The sequence below is a fragment of the Giraffa tippelskirchi genome, chromosome 3 (genome assembly GCF_054371585.1).
Source record: "Giraffa tippelskirchi isolate mGirTip1 chromosome 3, T2T-mGirTip1v1.2.pri, whole genome shotgun sequence".
Classification (NCBI taxonomy): domain Eukaryota; kingdom Metazoa; phylum Chordata; class Mammalia; order Artiodactyla; family Giraffidae; genus Giraffa; species Giraffa tippelskirchi.
In genome coordinates, this window is record NC_137277.1 from 186,628,820 (window position 1) to 186,648,887 (window position 20,068).

General features: G+C 52.2%; 3 protein-coding genes across 8 annotated transcripts; all 3 read right to left on the bottom strand.

Annotated features, from left to right (window-relative positions):
- Window positions 1-1,505: 1,505 nt before the first annotated feature.
- On the bottom strand, window positions 1,506-3,615 carry LOC145540293 (heterogeneous nuclear ribonucleoproteins A2/B1-like). Of its 2 annotated transcripts, XM_081574551.1 has the most exons (3): window positions 2,859-3,615; window positions 2,805-2,816; window positions 1,506-2,726 (listed from the first exon to the last, which is right to left on the bottom strand). In XM_081574551.1, the coding sequence occupies exons 1-3, from the start codon at window positions 3,613-3,615 to the stop codon at window positions 2,530-2,532; spliced, it is 966 nt and encodes a 321-aa protein (XP_081430677.1). In that variant the 3' UTR covers window positions 1,506-2,529. The 2 variants fall into 2 exon arrangements, with proteins under 2 accessions (XP_081430677.1, XP_081430676.1); XM_081574550.1 differs by having other exon boundaries at window positions 1,506-3,615.
- A 1,737-nt stretch (window positions 3,616-5,352) lies between these two features.
- C1QC (complement C1q C chain) lies at window positions 5,353-9,683 on the bottom strand. The gene is made up of 3 exons (XM_081574552.1): window positions 9,595-9,683; window positions 9,129-9,321; window positions 5,353-6,148 (listed from the first exon to the last, which is right to left on the bottom strand). Exons 2-3 carry the CDS (start codon window positions 9,307-9,309, stop codon window positions 5,592-5,594), a joined length of 738 nt encoding a protein of 245 aa, XP_081430678.1. The 5' UTR covers window positions 9,310-9,321; window positions 9,595-9,683; the 3' UTR covers window positions 5,353-5,591.
- A 4,040-nt stretch (window positions 9,684-13,723) lies between these two features.
- On the bottom strand, window positions 13,724-16,639 carry C1QA (complement C1q A chain). 5 transcript variants are annotated; one of them, XM_081580618.1, is made up of 3 exons: window positions 16,607-16,639; window positions 15,542-15,711; window positions 13,724-14,479 (listed from the first exon to the last, which is right to left on the bottom strand). In XM_081580618.1, exons 2-3 carry the CDS (start codon window positions 15,702-15,704, stop codon window positions 13,908-13,910), a joined length of 735 nt encoding a protein of 244 aa, XP_081436744.1. In that variant the 5' UTR covers window positions 15,705-15,711; window positions 16,607-16,639; the 3' UTR covers window positions 13,724-13,907. The 5 variants fall into 5 exon arrangements, with proteins under 5 accessions (XP_081436744.1, XP_081436742.1, XP_081436746.1 ...); XM_081580616.1 differs by having other exon boundaries at window positions 13,724-14,663; XM_081580620.1 differs by having other exon boundaries at window positions 15,542-15,732.
- Between the last annotated feature and the right edge of the window lie 3,429 nt (window positions 16,640-20,068).

The window sequence follows — 20,068 nt, forward strand, 5'->3', positions numbered from 1 at the left end:
CAGAAATCTTGGAGCCTATATGCACAGGAGCCATGCCTGGATTAGAGGTCAGGGGCTAGGGAGACCCTTGGCCCCTGAGTGAGAGCCAGCTGGTCTCATGTATGCATGTGTGCTAAGTAGCTTCGATTGTGTCAGATTCTTTGCGACCCCATGGACTATAGCCCGCCAGGCTCCTCTGTCCACAGGGATTCTCCAGGCAAGAATACTGGAGTGGGTTGCCATGCCCTCCTCCAGGGGATCTTCCCAACCCAGGGCTTGAACCCAGGTCTCCCGCATTGCAGGCGGATTCTTTACTGTCTAAGCCACCAGGGAAGCCCAAGAATACTGGAGTGGGTTGCCATGCCCTCCTCCAGGGGATCTTTCTGATCCAGGGATAGAACTTGTGTCTCATGTCTCCTGCATTGGCAGGCAGATTCTTTACCACTAGTGCCACCTGGGAAGCCCAGCTGGTCTTTGACTTTGGGACTTCCCTGATGGTACAGTGGTTAAGAATCTGCCTTCCAATGCAGGGGATGTGGGTTCAACGTCTGCTCTGGGAACTAAGATCCCATGTGCCACAGGATAACTAAACCCGTGCGCCAAAACTCCTGAAGCCCACTGCCCCAGAGCCCAATAGAAGCCATTGCAATGAGAAGCCCACTTAACTGCAACTAGAGAGTAGCCCTGCTCGCTGCAACTAGAGAAAGCCTGCACACGGCAAAGAAGACCTAGCACAGCCAATAAATAAATAAATCTTTAAAAAAAAAATCACTGACTTTCCTTCCTGGTAGAGAGGGATTGGTCCTTACAAAGGGTGGAAAAGAAGCCTAAGACCCCTCCACACCCTGTGGTCTTAAAGAGGCCCCCTGCCCCCTGGGGTGCCTCATTCCAGCTCCTGTCCCATCCATGCCTCTGCCCTTGAAAGCCCTCACCAGCTCCCCTCAGCCCAGCAGATAAACTGGCATTTTTTCAAAGGCCGATCCCTCCTGACAAAGAGAGACCAACAAGGAAACAATTATGGGAAATAGAAATGGCACAAAAATGGTCGCTTCCAAAGTACAGGTCTCTGATCTGACACCGTGGCCTACATGAACGGTGTATTGATTTTTTAAACAAAAGAGAAATAAGAAGAAAGATGTATCACTTGAGGCACTGCTGGACAGACCGCTAAGTGGTTGCTGGAGGTGAACTGTGAGTGGATTGGCCCCGTGACCTCCGCCTTGTCCCTGCCAGAGGCTCTGAGGCCCTGTGAACCAGCCTGGGTTCCTGGCCCCTGGCCTCTGTTATTTGTGTGTGTGTGTGTGTGTCTTCATCTCTCTTTCTCTCATCTGACACATTTCCCATGCCCTCCTATGCACGAGCCAGCCATGTATCAAATGGGCCTGCCCTCTAGGACGCTCACGGTCCAGTGGGGAGGCAGACTTGTAAGGAAATAAGTGCATAAAAGCCAGCTGGTGGAGGATATGCGTTGACTTCACCTGGCAAACCGCCTGCCCACCCACATCTCTGTCCTCCCCAAACCTGTCTTTTGGTATGACCATATTTATTTGTGAAATCCAAAAAAAAAAGATTAAACTCAGAAAAAAAAATCATGTTTGTGGTTCCCAGGGGCAGAGAAGTGGTGGAAGGAAATACAGGATAAAGGTTGTCGAAAGGTACAAGCTTCCAGTTGTAAGACAAACACAAAACATGTAATGAATAACAAAAACTCATACACCACAATAACAAATATCAAATGGTGGTATGGACCAAGGAACTGAATAGACATTCACCCAAAAAATATATACAAATGACCAATAAGTTCATGACATGTTATTCAACATTATAAAAAACATAATGAACAAGGTAACCAAAATTAGCACAGCTGTAGGATATTACAAAAATTGTTAAGGGAGTAAGTCCTAAGAATATTCATCATCATAAGAAAAGAAATTTTTGGTAATCATTTCATAATATAAGTAAGTCATATCATCACACTGCACAGTTCAAACTTTGACATCCTAAAAACAATAAAAATATTTAAAAGGTAAAAATGCAAAACGGTCAGAGGACAGACCACTACTGTTTTACTTTTAGAATTATTTTATTACATCTTATATGTACAATAGCTTCTTAACTCTACACATGAAATACATTTCTTAGGAATAATATTATGCCTTATTATACCTTGATTCTGGCTAACAGCTTTTCAAAACTTTGAGAAAAATCTTGAAAAAGTTTTCCCATGTCGACCGAAACTTGGAAATGGAACATTATCAAAGAAGGGATGATTCTACACTCTTCCAGAGACCGCTGGAAAGACAGAACATTTCAAAAGCTAAAAAACCATCTCAAAAGCATTTTTTAAAAAGTCTTTCCTCCACAGGAAGATAGTGTTCCTGCATAACTGAGTCCACTCACAAATTGGCTCTCGGTACCAGCCCTGGTGTCTTCTGCCGTGTCGCTGCGTATGCATGCATGACTGAGTTAAGCGTTTCCTTAGCACTGTTACTCTGATCATCTGAAGCCCTTCTCTTCCCTCTGGGCGGTAAGTCTCTCCTCTGTATACAGTCAAGCCCGTGGCCACTGAGAAGGCCCCTGCTGTCTTGTCTCTCCACAGCGCCCACATCCTCGGCTCCCTCCTGGGTTGTGGCTTCCTCCAGCATATGACCCGCCCATGCTCCTGCTACCTCTCAGGTTTCCGCTCTTCAGTAAATCGTACTTAGAAGGTTTCTGCTTATGATGGCCCAAATCACTGTCATTGCGACCTATGTAACTTCTTCCTCCATGGTTGTCATAACTGGCTCTGAAGCCCTCATCCCGGTAGCCGTCTACAGATCCTCCACCACCGTAGCCTCCTCGTCCTCCACCATAACCAGGGCTAACCCCCCAACTGCCACCTCCAGCTCTTCCTCCATACCCGTGAGAGCCATCCCCAAATGGACGTCCCCTTCCGTACCCACCGGATCCTCCTCTGAAGTTCCTTCCTCGTCCTGCTCCAACATTTCCACCAACACCATGAAAATACCCCAAAGCAACATTGCCTCCTCCTTGACTTCTCAAATGTTGGCCTTCCTGCATTTCTTGTCTAGACAAGGCCTTTCTTACTTCTGCACGATGGCCATTGATGGTATGATTTTTCTGCAACACGATCTTATCCACAGGATCATGGTCATCAAAAGTAATAAATCCAAAGCCTCTTTTCTTGCCAGACTGTCCATTAGTAACTATCTCAATGGCGTTGATTTTTCCGTACCTCTCAAAGTAATCTCTAAGATGATGCTCCTTCGTGTCTTCTGTAATTCCGCCAACGAACAGCTTCTTCACAGTGACGAGAGCCCCCAGCTTTCCATGGTCCTCTCTTGGGACAGCACGTTTGGGCATAACCATTTTTCCATCAATGAAATGAGGTCTGGACGCCATGGCGGCATCCAGCTCAGCCATGGAGGAAAACGTGATGAAACCAAATCTTCTTGATTTTTGGCTGGCAGTGTCCCTTATTAATATACAGTCTGTAAGATATCCCCACTGCTTGTAATAATTCCACAGACTTTCTTCTGTGGTCTCAGAGCTCAAGTCACCGATAAAGAGTTTACGAAGTTGTTCGTTTTCTCTCTTACTCCTCTCCAAAGGGACAGATTGTGAAGCTTTCTTCATCACGGGCGTACTAGCTTCAGCCATTTTTCCGATGCTGAGGAGGGTGAGAGAGATCTCAGGGGGCTAACAGGGACTGAACTGGGTCCCCACGCTATGATGAGAACATGAACCTGACCCGTCCTGACCCTGGGGTGAAAGCCTCCACTGCCCCCGGGTAAACACCCCTAGGAGCGCTTCCGCGGGAAGCCAACACTGCTGCTACTGCCTCTGGAGTCACTGTGGCCCTTGAATCAACCTTGAGTGGTTTTCAGTTTTCCAACATAGGTTGACTGGTGAAACAGGTCGGCTCAGGTTCGCCCAGTTCCAAGAGCTCTCCTGTGACCCACTCCTGAGATGTAGACAGCCTGGAGCTTGCTGGAAATAGTAGTCTTCTCAAACTTCTATAACAGGTCTGAGTCCAGAGATCTGCTTTTTGTTTTGTAAATAAATCCGCAGGTAATTTTGTTGCGCCCCCAGATTCAGAAACCTGGGCTCTATCAAGTCACGGGTCTGTGGTCCAAGTCAGTGGAGGGCGCTGTGGGGACATGAAGGGAAGAATCAGAGAAGGCTTCATGGAGGAGGTGGTCTTTGTGTTGATTCCTGACAGCTGAGTGTGTATTATCTAAGTGGATTGTGTGAGTGGGGCAGGAGCTTTACAAAATGAAGGAACATCTAAATCTCTGGAGGTGTGAGACAGCAGCTTTCAGGAACAAAGAGTCAAAGTGAATGGAGGTGGGTGGAAGCTGGGCTCTAGCCTCTGCTGTTATGGCTCATCTCGAACCTCTGTGAGCTCCACAGGGCCTTGCAGAACCAAGCAGAGACCCCAGCCGGGCTGTGGTGGCTCTCCCTGGCCTGAGTGAGTCTCGGGTCTCACTGGGCTCTGAGGCCAGAGCTGCAATCTGGGCAGGAAAGTTACACTTTTTATCTTTTTGAACCTGGCTGTCAACCCCTTGTTGTGGTCAGCACAGTGAAAGTGCAGCAGCTTACGGCCAGCTTCCTGGTTCTCCAACAAGATGACCCAGCTAGGCCCACCATCAGGACTCTCACAGTGAAACCCAGATGGCTTATGGGAAGCCATGGTTTTGGATGATCTCCTGGGGGCCCCCAGAGTCTCAGTTATTCGGGGAAAATCAGACTCCAACAGTCAGATCCTCCCTCACCCATCCATGCCCATCCAGAACAGAGTTATGAATGTTAGATGATTTAATAGGTGGGTTAGCGTCACACCTGGTGCACAGTAAATGTTCAATAAATGTTAGCTATTCCGATTTTCTTTCCTCATTCACTTGCTCTGCTTTTAGTCATTCATCTACCCACTATTCATTCATGCACTCACCCCAATTCATTCATTAATTCAGCACAAATTCATTGCACATCTTGTCTTTGTCTGTTCTGGGCCCACCTGAGCCCCCAACCCCTCATGATGGGTGCTCCAGAAATTCAACAGGGATCAACATAGATTGGGAATTCAAACACATTCCCGTTCACCTGTGACCATGGATATCTTTAAGACAGCAGTGCTTCTCACATGAACAAGTGACAGCAGACACCTCCTTGGGGACCCCTTGCAGCCTTTCAGCAACATTTGAGCAGCTCTCTCCCAAATGGCCAAACGGTACTGAGCGTCTTAACCTTGGCACCAAGCTTTACTGATGCTTGAATCTGCAGGCCACAGATGGCTGTGACAGGTGCAAAGTGGGAGATGAAGGAGATCGCTTTTTAGGGAATTGGCAGTGAGGATTCAGAGCCGCACATAGCTGTTGATTTACTTATTTATTTATGTGCCTCCTGCCTCTTCCTGGACTTGGAAAACACTAATGACAGTACCAGAGGAGGAGGGTGAGAACTCAGGGCAGGAGGGCAGGGTGGGCTTCCTGGAGGAGGTGGCATCCATTGGTGGCAAGAGGGGCCTGAGCATGGTTGCAGCACAGCGGGTTCTCGCGGGGAAGCTGAGGGAGAAGGGGTGGCCCCCGGGGACCGGAGCAGACCTGCCCACCCTAGTCAGAGAAGAGCAGGAAGCCGGAGAAGACGCTGTCAGAGCCTTCTATGCCCACCATGCCGTTGTAGTCGTTGACCCCCAGCCACACCTGCTGGCCCTTCTGCAGCCGCAGCAGCACGCCGCCCGAGCTGACCTGCTTGCTGCTGGTCATGTGGTCGCAGAAGGTGGCCATCTTGAAGCCGCTGCGGTACAGCAGCACGCACAGGTTGGACGTGTGTGACGTGTGGAAGACAAAGTAGTAGAGGCCCGGGACTTCGCAGGTGAATTTGCCAGTGTCCATGTCATAATGCCTCTGCGGGTTGGTGACGGCCTGGTTGAACTTGACCACGCTGTTGGGCGCCGGGAACTGGCGAGTCTGCCGTGTGACTGAGAACACCGACTGGTACTTCTGCTTGTACCTGCCCTCCTCACCCGGCTCCCCGGGGGGGCCCATGGTGCCGGGAGCCCCCGGAATCCCTGGGGTCCCCATGGGACCGTTTTTCCCAGGATAGCCAGGTGTGCCAGGGTCTCCCTTCTGGCCCTTGGGTCCTCGGGTCCCAGGGATAGCTGGGATTCCTGGGGAGAGAGCAGGGGGCAAGGCAGAGATGGGGCAGGGGATGGGAAGAGGGACCGGATAGTCCCCCAGGGGCCACCCCCAGGGTTTGGTCCCTGGACTCTCCTTCCCCCAGATGCTGGCCTATCCACCTGGAAGCACTGTGCAGGGAGTAGGAGGGGAGGCACACCTTGGTTCAAATCCTGCCTCCCCTTGGTCCTGCCTTCTGACCGTGGCTGAGTCTCAGCCCTAACTCGGCCTCGGTTCCCACGTTTGTGATGGAGAGGGTAGGACCAGGCGGCTCAGGAGGTGTCAGAGCCGGACTGGATCTCAGAGAGTGTGCCAGAGGCCACGACTGTTAGCCCACGGACACCACGTGGCCTCAGATACCGCCTCAAAATCAGAAGATGAGTCAGAGGCAGATTTCCTGGAGATCTCCTAAAACTTAAACTTTAGGCCCCATTAACTTTCACTGGCCCGGTCAAGGTCCTTTGGGTAATTTTATAAGGTTTTCAACTTTTTATGTTGAAATAATTGCACATTCACAGGAAGTTGGGAAAAAAAAAAAAAAAAGGATAAGGAAGTCTTGTGTATTGTTTACCTAGTTTTCTCCAATCTTGCAGAACTAAAGTGTGAAATCAAGATTGAGAAATTGACCACAGCTCCTCTTTTACATGCACTATTTGTATGTGCAGTTCTAAAGCAATTTTGTAGTCTATGGAGGTTTGTGTAATCAAATGTATCCCTAGTTTTGTACTATTTTTCTTAAAGAGGGTCCTCAGTATTTTATAAGATTCAGAGCTCCTCAAAACTGGTTTCTATGTCTGAGCTAGAACCACTCAGGCCAGCTTAGTGCATGGGGTCCACCAGATGGAGCCTTCCAGGCTGCCTCCCTCCAGCCCCTCCACCCCCTCTCAGCCCAATTCAGCCCCTCTGACAGCTGGCCCAGCTCAATTTCCTTCAAGTTACGGATGGGGGAAACTGAGGCCAGGAACCTGCCGAAGGCCATGCCGACGGTAGGAGGTGGAGTCAAGACCCAAAAAGTCAAGTCTGGCTGAGTCCCAGTCAGAGTGTCTGATGCTTGTCGCCGCCCTGGTTATCGGAGCTTCTGTGAGCTTCTTCTCCCCTTGTCCAAACCATACTCGTCTTTCAGGGCCTGACTCCAGTTTCCTCTTCCAGGAAGCCCTCTGTGACCATCCCTGCTGGCCCTCGTGGCTGTTTCCCCCTCTGAATGCCTTTAGGTGGGTGTCGGTGGAGACACACTGTAACAGAATTCTCTGCAGCTGGTGAGCCGTGTAGATCCCAGGTTAGGAGAAGAGAATCAGAACCCAGTGGGCCCGGGCAGGTGACCTCCCCTCCCAGAGCCTCTGTTCGCCCAGGTGAGATAAAGTCATAATGGAAGGGATCCCCCAGAGTGGCTAGCCAAGTAGGGTGGGAGCATGCACCTGCTGGGCGCCTCATAGGTAGTGCTCAGTAATGTCAGGTCTCAAGGGTGGCTGTCAGCGATGCTGAGCAAGGCTGTGTCTCTTTCTTCAGGCTGTCTTCCAACCACCGACTGGGAGAGGTGGACACAGCCGTGGGGAGGGGGGCCTGAGAGGCAGCGGAAGGTAGTGGTGGAGGGTGTGGCCTCGGGAATCCAACAGGATCCCAGTGTGTGACTTTGGGCCAGTGGCTCAATCTCCCAGAACCTCAGCTTTGACATTTGTAAAAAGGGAGTAAATCACGTCTTCAAAGGATTTTGGCCTCAGCTTCCTCATTTGTAAAATAGAGTTAGTTTTTTTCTACCCCGAGAGATGAATCTATAGAGAGCACTTGGAACCTGTGTCTGGCACAAACTAGGAGCTCAACACTTGGTGCCCATCAACCACCCTGAGCAGTGAGATAGCCAGAGGCAGCTGTGAAGTTCAGGGTCCTGGAAAAATGGCAGATCTGGGGGCTTCCTTTGACTCAGCCTGAGTAGGAGGACTCCTGGAATGTTGGTATAATTCCACTCTCTTTCCGGGAGGGCAGGTGACAGTGGGAAGTTCCTAAGGACATCCCTCGCCACTGGTCTCCCTCGCCCAGCACCTCTGCCACCCCCGTCACCTCTGCCCAGCCCCGCCCCAGCCTCGTCCACACCCACTGTGGACACACTCCACCTCCCAGATGTGTGCCCACTGCCAGACAAGATGCCCCAGACTCCAGCTGCCACCCAGCACCCAGCGCCCTTTCATGTCCTCAGCCCTCTTCACTCATGCTGGGGCTTGCCTGTGAATCTCCGACAGATGATTCTGTGACTGTGACCCTGACTCCTTACTTCCCACCCCTCCAACTACCCAGAACCCTAGGGAGGGAGGGGAGCACACACCCCTGATAAAGACAAGGGTGACGAGGGCGGCAACGACCAGAGTCTGCACTTACAGACACCTACCACATGCTGTTTTCTGTTTACTCTTATTAATCATCACAGCACCCCTATGCAGCAAGTGCTACCATCTCCCCATTTTACAGATGAGGAAACTGAGGCACTGGGAGCCTATGTAAGTTGGGCAAGTACACACAGCGGGTGGGGGGGGCGGGGAAGTGGTGGGGCTGGGACTTGAATCCTGATCATCTGGGCTACAGTCACTGGGGTCCACGTTAGAGGGCAAGTTGTGGAAGGGTTGGAATAAAACAGTAGCAGAGTGTTTTAGAAGTTCGCCAAAGCTTTCGCCTGGGTTATCTCCTGGGACCCTCCCCACCACCTTCTCGGACAGGCGCTCTAGGTCTCTCCTTGACATCAGATGGGAAATCTGAGGGGCAAAGAGGTGAATTAGGGAGACCTAAGGCCTGGGCTCTGAGGGGAGAGGGGCCAGACCCTCCACAAGAGTTAAAACTCGGCAGCGGGAGCAGGTGTGGCCAAAGGGACCACCCTCCTCACCATCAAGCTGCTGTCCACCTTCCCCCAAGTTGGTCCCAGATGGACAGTCCAAGCCCTGCCCGCAGGCCCCAGGTGACCTCTCCCCACCAGGCCGGCAGACTCACCTGGTTCACCCTTGGGCCCTGGCAGTCCGTCATACCCATCCTTCCCGGGGGCCCCGGGCAGGCCTGGCATCCCGGGGATCCCATAGCAGTTTGTGCCCATCTGGCCCCTGAGTGGCTGTGCCAGCAGGAGCATCAGCAGGTTTAGTACCAGGAGGGGCCGGGCGCCGGACCCCATGTCCATCTGGGAAAGGAGCTGGATGGGGAGAGAGCTGAGTTGGCCCCTGGCCCACCCTTCTCACCCTCTCTCTCCCCAGGGGACCATCCTTCTCAGCCCTCGGTGGCTGACCTCCCTTCCCCGGCCCCTTGCCCCTGGGGCCGCACGATAGATGGGGAGTGGGGCCCCTGCTTCAAGCTCAGGCCCCCAGCTCAGCAGAGACAGGGACCTTCCTTCCTGTCCCAGGTCAGGCTGCCCCTGAGGCCATGTGTCAGGAAGCGGCGGCGGGGAAAAGCTGCCATCTGCCCTCACCTGGACAGGTGGGAGGTGTCCGGTCTGGTCACGGAGAGGTCCTCGGGCCGGGTTCCCCTCTCCAAGGCAGGAGGATGCCGTGTCAGAATGGACCCAGCCAGGAGGACCCGGAGTGGATTGGGCGGCCCCCTCCCCGCCTCCCCCCGATACCACATCCCCTTTCCCATAATTTCCCTGACTCAGTACTTTATTCTGGGTGCTGAGCTAGGCTGACCGCGGTGATACCCCTGTGTGCCCCCTGGGTCATGAGTCTCTGAAATGAGGAAATGGCCACTTCCTTGAATCTGGTGAAGGGTGTGTGTGTGTGTGTGTATCAGTGTGTGTATGAACCTCAGCTGCCTAGGCAGACTTCTAGAGTCAAGTTCAGCTCAGCGAATGCCCATCCCTGTTTGTTGCTATTTACTGTGCCTGGGACAGCTATTTCACAAGACCCACAGGAGGAAGTAATAACCCTCCTCTTTACAGATGAGGAAACTGAGACTGAGGAAAGTGAAACCCTTGTCCAAAGCTGCAGAAGTGAGGGGTTTCTTGGGTCCAAAGCCTTGCTCTGACTGCTTCACAGCTGCCCCCAGAAACAAGTCTTGTATGCACTTGTCAAATGACAGGTCTTACTTTAGAAACTTCCATACTGTGCGTGCTAAGTCACTTCAGTCGTGTCCGACTCTGCGACCCCATGACTGTAGCCCACCAGACTCCTCTGTCCATGAGGATTCTCCAGGCAAGAATACTGGAGTGGGTTGCCATGCCCTCCTGACCCAGGGATTGAACCCACGTCCCTTATGTTTATTGCATTGGCAGGTAGGTTCTTTACCACGAGTGCCACCTGGGGCACCCAACCTTCCATATGCCCCCTCCCATTTGCCCTACTTGGGGGTGCACCCAGAGTGGGTGAGCTTTGATAGCAGGCAGCCTGCTGTGGTGGACAGACTCCTCTGGGGTCTCCTTGCAGCCCTGCCGCTCCCTTGCCTGGAGGCCTTCAGCAAAGCACTGGTCCCTAGGCCTCAGTCTTCTCATCTGTATATTGGGGAGGGGGTGGTGGAGGGGAGACCCAGGCTTTGCGTGTTGGCGTTTCTTCCTCTGCTGGGGCCCTGGGTGAGCCTACCTTCCCTGCCAGCACCACCTTCCTCACCTCCATCCCCAGCACCCCGCCTCTGGTCTCAGAACTGGCATTATGGCTGGCGAGGGGTTGGCAGTCGGGGCCAGGCTGGCAGAGCTGAGAAAGGTCCATTCTCCCCTTCTTCTCATGATAAGTTTTGGGAAGGAAGGAGGTAATGGGCAGCAGAGTGTTCCAGCCCTGACTCTGTGCCTGCCATTCATCTAAGTGAGTGGTTTGACCTCCCCAAGTGTCGGTCTCTGCTCTGTAAATGGGGTTTCCAGGAGCTTGCATGCAGGGCAGGGCTAATGCACACACCGTGCCTAGCCCTGTGCGAGTCATGAGCTGAACTCGGAAGGCCGCCCCTGCCTCGGTCAGGGCCTCAGTCTCCCCAGCTGGCCCTCCACCCCGTGGCTCTGGGCTGGTGACTGTGCAGCAAGAGCGAGAATGGGAGTGCACTTGGCCCTGGAATTCTCAGGAGGGTGGAGGGCTGGGGAGAGCAGAAAGGACAGCGGGGGCATCGAGAGGGCGTGGGGAACCCGCCGGAGGGCGCCCAGGCTCCCCGCCCGTCTTCGGCTGTCACCTGCTTTGTGCCTGGTCCAGCGTGTCCAGCAGGTGGCAGCCTCGGCCCATGCGCGGCCCTGCCTTGCCCTGCCCGCCTGGCCAGCTGGACTCTGCTGGGTCCCCTCCTCTCGGAGGCGCCCAGGATCTGCCTCGGCAAAGAGGGGTGGCTGTGGATGGAATTTAGGGTACAAGACAGCGGCGTATCCCTGCCCCCCGCACCCACCATTTCTACAGCCAGGTCTCCAGCTTCTTATGGGACCTCCACCCTGACGGTATCTGTGTGCCCCATTGCAATGAGAGAAGCCCTCCAGTCTGGGGTCAGGCAGAGTTCAAACCCAGGACCTGCCACTTTCTGCCACTGGGCCTTGGGTAGACCCCTCCGTTCTCTGAGCCTCAGGGTCCTCATATGTTTTGTTGGGATTCAATGCATTGATGGTTATGAGATGCATTGCAGGGGCTCACAGAGCAGTTTCACTTCCCAGTCCATGCATGTGTGTGTGCCAGGCTGGCCGGGGGGGAAACCAGGGCAGAGTGGAGGCCAAAGGGGGGCTGAAGAGTCTCTGCAGCCCCACTCTCTTCTTCATGATCCCCCAAGACTGTTGATGGGGCCAGACAGTCCCCCCAGAGGGTCCCAAGTGTGTGGGGAAGGCGGGGGGAGGGGTGCTGTGGGTACGTGAGGACTCCAAGGTCAACGCTCGAGAGAACAAGGGCACTTCTAAGGCGCGTGCACGTGGGAGGGTGAGGCGTGAGTTGCACCTGTGTGTCAGGGCTACGTCTGGGACACGTGTGTGTGAGAGCACTGCACTACTGATGGTTGATGGGGGCACCCAGGGAATCGGAGGTGGGGGTATGCAGGTATGACCTTGTGTATCCCTTAGTGTGTCTGCGAGTTTGAAGGCATAAGTAGTGTGTCCAGGGGGGTGCCCTGCGGGTCTCAGGGAGTGGGTGTGTGGGTGAGGAGTGAATGAGTCTTGGTCCAGAAATGTGGGTCCACGTGCATCTCAGGAAGTGTGTGTGAGTGTGTGATATATATTCTTGTATGTGTGTGTTTACACGTGAGTATGAGCAGCACCAAGGTAAAGTTGGTTTTCTTCAGCAAAAAGCACAGGGCATGTCCAGGACTGAACTTCCGGTCTCCTTATTCTTCTCATGCACGGAGGATATAGTAGGGCTTTTGCTTCTCAGCAGCACCTGGACAGGCGAAGTGGGACCCCAGGAATGGACCGGGAACATTCCAGACCCTCCGAGGCCCCAGTGCAAGCAGGATGCATGCCTAGCCTCCATGCCTGCCGGGGTAGAAGTCCAGAGCTGGACTCAGGACACCTGGCAGGGAGGACCTCTGGATGCCCTTGGATCAACTGCTCCCTCTCTCTGAGCCCCTGCCTTTCTGGTTCAGCCTTGGAAAGCACATGTGCCATTTGTCAGGTGTGTGGCTATGGAGGCTGACGAGGGAAGCAGGTAAACACATAGACTTGGGCATCAGCAGGACCTGGGGTCAACCCCACTCCCTCCCCTTACATACTGCTGCTGCTGCTGCTAAGTCGCTTTAGTCATGTCCGACTCTGTGCAACCTCACAGACGGCAGCCCACCAGGCTCCTCCATCCCTGAGATTCTCCAAGCAAGAATACTGAAGTGGGTTGCCATTTCCTTCTCCAATGCATGCATGCATACTTAAGTCGTTTCAGTCAGGTCCAACTCTGTGCGACCCCATGGACAGCAGCCCACCAGGCTCCTCTGTCCACAGGATTCTCCAGGCAAGAATACTGGAGTGGGGTGCCATGTCCTTCTCCACCTTACATGCTAACCTTGGGCTTTAAGTTCTCCTTAATACTCACTCAGCTTCATTATCTATCTGTAAAATGGGGTCAGTCATAATACCCAACTCAGAGTTCAACTGTAAAGACTAAACAAAATACAATTAAGGCTAAAACGTATGTGTGTGTTAGTTGCTCAGTCATGTCCGACTCTTTGCAACCCCATGGACTGTAGCCGCCAGGCTCCTCTGTCCATGGGATTCTCCAGGCAAGAATACTGGAGTGGGTTGCCATGCCCTCCTCCAGGGGATCTTCCCAACCCAGGGATTGAACCCAGGTCTCCCACATTGCAGGCACATTCTTTACAGTCTGAGCCACCTGGGAAGCCCCTTATTAATGTACCAGGAACTCCTCTGGAATTTTCATATATCAAGTCATTTAATCCTCCCAACAACCCATTGAGGTGGGCGCTGTCAGTATTCCCACTTTGCAGATCAGGAAACTGAGATTCAGCAAAGTAACATAAAATGCACATAATTGGATTTAAGCAAATGGTGGCCCGGGATTTAAGCCCAGGCTGACAAGGCCCCCAGGACCTGCTAAATACACGCTGTAAAATGCTCAGTATGGGCCTGCCTTGTAAGCACTTAAGTAAGTGTTGTCATTCTTCAGCCTCCCTCCCAGTGCCCAAGGTAGCAAGTGAACTTCAGGCTCAGCAGACGAGGATTCAGATATTTATTCCAGGAAGAGTTCTAAGACATGATTTCCGTTCAGGCAGCTAAAGCAACAGAACCCCCACTTTATAGAGCAGAGCAGAGATGGCCAGAGAGGTGGCGTATGTGGGCCAGGGTCACACAGCAGGATGCAGAGGCCACGGTGGGAACCTGGGGGTCTTCCCTGTTCAAGCGGATGGGAAGATGAGGAAGCCGCTGAAGATGCTATCGGCCTCTGGGCCATTGTAAATGCGGCCCTTAGTGGCATCTTTTTCAATCCAGACCTGGTCTCCCTGCTGGAGATGCAGTACCGCACCCCCAGACACCATCTGCAAGAATCCCTTGCTGTTGAAGTCACAGAAGCCCAAGGGCTGGATCTGGTCCCTCCCAGAGGACCTGATGGACAGGCAGATGTCCCACTTGGACACCACCTGGAAGGTGAAGTAGTAGTAGCCTGGGACAGAGCAGTGGAACCTGCCTGTGGTGTTCTGGTACACGTTCTCCTGGTTGGTGATGACCTCTCCGAAGACGATCACATTGTCTCTCGTTGGTACTTTCGGTCTCACGGCTGAGAAGCCTGGCTGCGGCTGGTCCTTGATGTTTCCGGGTTTGCCTTTGATGCCCTTCAACCCTGGGAGGCCAGGGGGCCCCATGGGACCAGAGGGTCCTGGGTGGCCCATTTTTCCTGGATTTCCAGGGGGTCCAGGGTTGCCCTGGTCTCCTTTAAGGCCACGGATGCCTGTCTGGATGGCTGGGTCCCCTGTGGGGAGAAAGGTCAGGTTGGGAGTAAGAGTCTGGTATCCTCCAGACCTCAGGGAGGTGGGTGGGGCCCCAGATAGCTGTGGGGTAGAGGGTAGGGGGGGTGTCTGGGCCTGATTGATTCTGACTGGTTCTGTGTGACCTTGGACAAGCGTCTCAGCCTCTCTGAGCCCCAGCTTGTTTACCTGTAAAATGAAGAGAAATTGAACAGACACTTGAGAAAGGATCAGGTTCTGGGAAAAGGCAGTCCACTGGCTTCACTGCACTCCTGCCCACAGCTGTGCACTCCACACCTCTCCCTGTCCCCTGCCAGGCCACTGACCTCAACTTCTTCAGATTCAGGGACTACCTGTAGGATGCCTGGGTGCAGATCACTGCAAATGCCTATGCAGATCTTCCTGGTGGTCTATGGACTGGGAGCCTCACCGTAATTACACGAGACCATCTTTTCCGGCTCTGGTCTTGCCCTCCTCCCTTTTCCTTCACCCTTGGCCTTTTTTCTAGAATATGAGAGTTTCTAAAACTTGAGGGGGCAGGGAAGGGGGAAGCAGGGACAGACTTGCAGGGAAGCTGGAAGCAAAAAGATAGTTATTATGGATTTATCCCTCTCCACATGCTAGGTGGGCTATTTCTCCCTTTTACAGATGAGGCAACTGAGGCTCAGAGAGGGTGAGTAACTCATTCAAGGTCACACAGCAAGACAAGGGCTCTCAAATCTAAAGACTAGGGCATTTGTCTCTCTGGTGATTGAACAAAGACCAAGGCTGGGCACAGCTTCGGGACCTTTCACAGGCCTTGCTTGAAGTGACCTACTCTCCAGAGGGGGATGGCAAGGCCAAAGAAAGAGGATGTGGCAGTTAAGGGGGATACGGAGAGGCCCTGGGGGGCCTGTGTACGTGGCCTTAGGAGAAGACTAGGCCCTGGGACCAAGCATAGACTGGAGCGGCTTCATGTGGGGGCCCAAGTGGACTCCTCTTTTTCTCACTGCCATCCTGAGCCACCGCCTCCAGGAGGCCAGCCCAGGCCCAGGGATGAGGGGCTGGGGTCCCGAGGGAGGGCTTACCCGGCTCCCCTCTCTCCCCCTTGAGGCCTGGCCGTCCAGGCCGGCCAGGTATTCCTGGGTTCCCGTTAATCCCGTCTGGGGCTTGGCACACATCCTGGGTCACGGAGGAGGCCAGGGAAATGGCCAGCACGCTGATCACCAGCCAGCCCCGGGGGGCTTCCATGGTCCCACTGTGGAGACAAGAGCAGGGCCTGGGCAGGCTGGATGTCACACACTCATGCACACCCAACTCACACGCTTGAACCGCCCCCCCCTCATGACATCTATATTTGTCTCTGACCATTGCACACATACCCCACCCAGGGCAGGACCCCCAGCATACAAACAGAACCACAAACTCACACAGACTGACACGCACAACTGAACATACCCATACCCAAAGGGTTACACACTCAGACACACAAACACAGCTTGTAGCCCTCACACACCTACACAACACAATAAGCAAACTTAAAAGTCCGCCACACACCCCTGGACATTCCAACTGACATACTCCATCCCTCACTTACCTGGACACACACAGTCATATACTCCTTACAGATGATTGGTTCCTTTGAATAAATATTTATTGAGTGCCCTCTCCCTGTTTAATTAACACTCTCTCACCCAGATGGCAGAGCTGCACACACACACCGGAATTCACGAACACCTGACACACACATCTGCTCCCTCCTCCACACGCTCGGTCCCTCTTAGCACCCACTGGAGGACAGACAGCTGGCTGTCACCTACTGTCCCCCTCTGTGGGACCCCTCTGTTGGGCTCTGACACCCCAGCCTTTTCCCAGCCTCTTGTGTTTTGGTGGGGGGCCAGGATCCAGGAGTTCCGGTTAGAGCTGATGGGTCTGTGGCTACCTTCCACCCTCCCCCCAAGCCTCTGGAGTTAAGGTCCCCCCATTTACTTGTTCTGGGTCCTGGATCAGTGCCCCCCTACCCCCAGCCCTGTCCTGGCACAGAACCAGCTAGCAGCACTCTCCTTCCCTCCCTGCTGGGTCCAGTCTCCTGGGCCACCTCCCCTGGCTCGCTAAACCTCACAGCCCCCTTCCCCATCCAGCGGTGGCCTCACCTGTGTCCAGTCTTCAACGCACTGGATACGCCTGTCCTTCAGGCGGGGACCCCTGTGGGACACCCAGAAGGGCGGTGCTGGCCCGGGGCCAAGTTTCACATCCCTTCCCACTTCTCCTTCTCCTTCTCTGGAACCGCCCCGGGGGCCAGAGGCCAGCAAGGGACATTTTGAGCAGACCTCAGCAAGACTGGAACACAGGACATCCTACCCCAGCCACAGCTGGCGCAAGCACAGGGACAGTGAGGCGGGAGGCTGCCGGGACGGGGGTGGAGGAGGGGGTCCTGGGCAGGACTGTGAGACGCCCGGAGGCACAGGGCAGCGGGGTAGAAGGAGCCTTTTCTCAATCAATGGCTCGTAAGACTTTTTCACGATCACGGAAACAGCATGTATTCATTGCCAAAAGCTTGGAAATACAGAAAAGCGCGGAGAAACAAGAACAGCGATGCAGTAGTGAGGTCAGTCACCAGCTTTCTAGACCGCCACTTCCCCGCTGCATGTCCTTGGAACTGTGCTTAACTTCCTGGAGCCTCAGGCTTTTTTTTTTTGTTCATAAGTTGGAAACAACAGATTCGACTTTGTTGAACAGTATAAAGTTTTAGTGACATAATACACATACAAAACACTGGACACTTACTAATCAGCTTTTATCAACGTTTAAAAATCGAAAAATAAAAATCAGCAGTAAATGCCCATTCAGAGAACTGCTGTCACCATTTGGAGGAATCGCCCAGCCTTGCTCATGGTCACCGACGGGAGGCTCACTACTGTCAGCCCGAGAACGCCTTTCCTTAGAATGAGTGATTCTGTCTCCCCCAGACCGGAGGCCAGTGTGTCCAGGCCTGGGCTGCCCAGGTCTCTGCTCCTCCCACGGCCACGTTTCGTCATTGCTGTCGTTGCTTTGTCTCCTTTTCCAGAGGGAGGAGGAGAGGAAGAGGAGAAGAGGGAGGGCTGCTGCACCTGGGCAGGTGAAGACAGTCTAGGACCAGGGTTTTCAAGCCTTCGGGACTCCTTTTTCTTGCAATCTTGTGTGACAGATGATGTGCATACAACAAGTACAGGTGGGGATGCTCTGGTTTAAGGGTGGGGGCCCAGAGTTCCTACCGCCAGCCCCTTTCCTGCTCTTCAGGATTCAGGGGCTCAGGGGAGCTAGCACCTCTCTATGAGCTTGGGCAAGCCATAGCACTTCTCTGGATCTCGAATTTCTTTACCTGTAAAATGGGGATTATACAGTCCCTTAGGTGGGCTGTCAAGGGATTATATGAATATATAAGGAAGTTTGGGTTTCCCAGGTGGCGCTAGTGGTAAAGAACCCGCTAACCAATGTAGGAGACATAAGAGAAGAGGGTTCGATCCCTGGGTCAGGAAGATGCACTGGAGGAGGGCATGACTCCAGCATTCCTGCCTGAAGAATCCCATGGACAGAGGAGCCTGGCGGGCTGCAGTCTACAGGATCGCAATGACTTGCACATGACAGAAGTGACTGGGCATGCACGCATGCACAGATAAGGAAGTTTATACTGTCAAATACCACATTAAAATAAGTCATTGTTATAAATAATATCCGTGTGACTTTGGGCCAGTTACCTAACCTCTCTGAACCTCACTTTCTCAGGAAGAGGGAGGAGATGAGGGAGAAAGCAGGAAGGCTGGTCTGTAACATCCCTTCCAGCATCGTCCTCTTTGATTGCATTGTGTCAATCTTGCTTCCCTGCAAGAGGAGTTAGAAATACTGTGTCAGAGCCAGAATGGTCAGCCTGATTGATTTCATTTTACAGATGAAGAAACTGAAGATCAGAAACAGAAAGACTTTCCCAAGATCACATAGAAAATGATAGAGTTGGCATGAGGAAAAAACAAATACTATGAAAGGCTTCTCAGAGTATAACTTTCAAAATATTAAATGCACAATGCATATAGAAATATATAGTGAGGGGCTTCCCTGGCAGTCCAGTGGCTAAGACTCTGTGCTCCCAATGCAGGGGGCCTGGGTTCAATCGTGGTCAGGGAACTAGATCCCACCTGCCACAACTAAGATCAAAGATCCCAAGTGCTGCAACTAAGACCCAATGCAGCGAAATAAATACGTAAATTTTAAGAAAAAAAGAAATACAGAGGGAGCATGTGTTAGTTTTATTTTGCAGTTTATAAACGAAGGAACAAAGCCAGTTCAATGAAGGATATGAGAAAAAAATTATATATACCTCTTTAGGGTGAGAGAGATTCAGTAAAAACAACTATAACAAAAAAAACCCCAAGAATTCTGGAATATTCATAGGTTGCTAAGGTAGTTACAAACTGGTTAATGCTCTTTAGGACAATAAAATCATCACATTGGGGTTATCTACTCTACTGGATAGAAATCATTTGCATCTGTACCAGACAAAAATAATTGGCAACTTATCAGTTTTCTACCAGCTAACAGCTATCTTTACAGAGCCTGGGCCCTAATCAATAGTAAATAATAAGTTAAGCAAAGGGACATTCCCCTGGAGTGTCAGGTGACCCTTAGGAGGGCTTGTTAGACATGACTCTAATTTGACTTTGAAAGGACACCAGTTATCTATTTGCCTTATTTCCTAGTGTTGGATGATTTCACTTATCAGGCTGTTGCAAGAGTATAAACACTTCCCAAGAAATAAAAGACATTGATAATAATGAACATATCATTAGTGTGAAAAGTAATGGGTCAGCAGTAGCCCTATGAATGTCACAGCTGGGACACCTTCAATCAGAAGAGGAGGGTGCCTTTTTCATTTTCTCCAGAGCTCAGGGTCCTGGAGGGGAAGCAGGAGTGGAGGGATGAGAGGAAACCCCTTGTCATGCTTGTGAGGTCGGGATCCAGGAGCCCCATCCCAGAGTGCAGTCAAGAGTCTAGGGGGGAATCAGAAAAATAATCTCTAAATTACTCAGATTCTTTCTGGTGGAATTGTCACCTCCCACTCAGGGGTTACATTCCAAAATCAGCATATGAAGCAATAATTGTCAATAGTCAATACCATCCTTGGAAAAAATTTTTAGGAAAGCACCATGTTGAAGACCATATTACTGTTTCGGGATAGTTCTATGCGGTCACTTTTAGCTTTGACACTGGAACAGATTTCTAGTCCTTCAGTGGAGTATCAGTTGGCTAATGTATACCCCCTTTTAAATCTTTAAAGACTGGAGTTGTACTCAGTGGTGTTTAGACCACTAGAGGCTCTGGATCTGAGGGGGACCGTGGTGGGAGGTTGGGGGAGGGTTGGGGTGGGGGCGTGGTTAGGGGTGGGGTGGTCGGGGCCTGCAGGTACATGCTACAGAATAGGCTCCTTGAGGGTCTGAAGCAGCAGGGATGGACAGCAACCCCTGCTGTATTTTAATGGGTATCTTTAGTTCTTTCTCTCTGAATTTTATTAGGCAAAATGCAGATAGTCAAATGTGTATATAATATAACTCTAAAGTTCTTGTATTGCCCTTAAAAAACAC

What these genes read in the sequence shown, in the direction of transcription:
- LOC145540293 (XM_081574550.1), bottom strand. Translation starts at nt 3,615, where the DNA reads ATGAAGAAAGCTTCACAATCTGTCCCTTTGGAGAGGAGTAAGAGAGAA.
- C1QC (XM_081574552.1), bottom strand. Translation starts at nt 9,309, where the DNA reads ATGGACATGGGGTCCGGCGCCCGGCCCCTCCTGGTACTAAACCTGCTG. An exon ending in AGGGCCCAAGGGTGAACCAG is followed by an intron (nt 6,149 to 9,128) that starts GTGAGTCTGCCG and finishes CTCTCTCCCCAG; the next exon opens with GAATCCCAGCTATCCCTGGG.
- C1QA (XM_081580616.1), bottom strand. Translation starts at nt 15,634, where the DNA reads ATGTGTGCCAAGCCCCAGACGGGATTAACGGGAACCCAGGAATACCTG. An exon ending in GGGGGAGAGAGGGGAGCCGG is followed by an intron (nt 14,664 to 15,541) that starts GTAAGCCCTCCC and finishes TTCATTTTACAG; the next exon opens with GTAAACAAGCTGGGGCTCAG.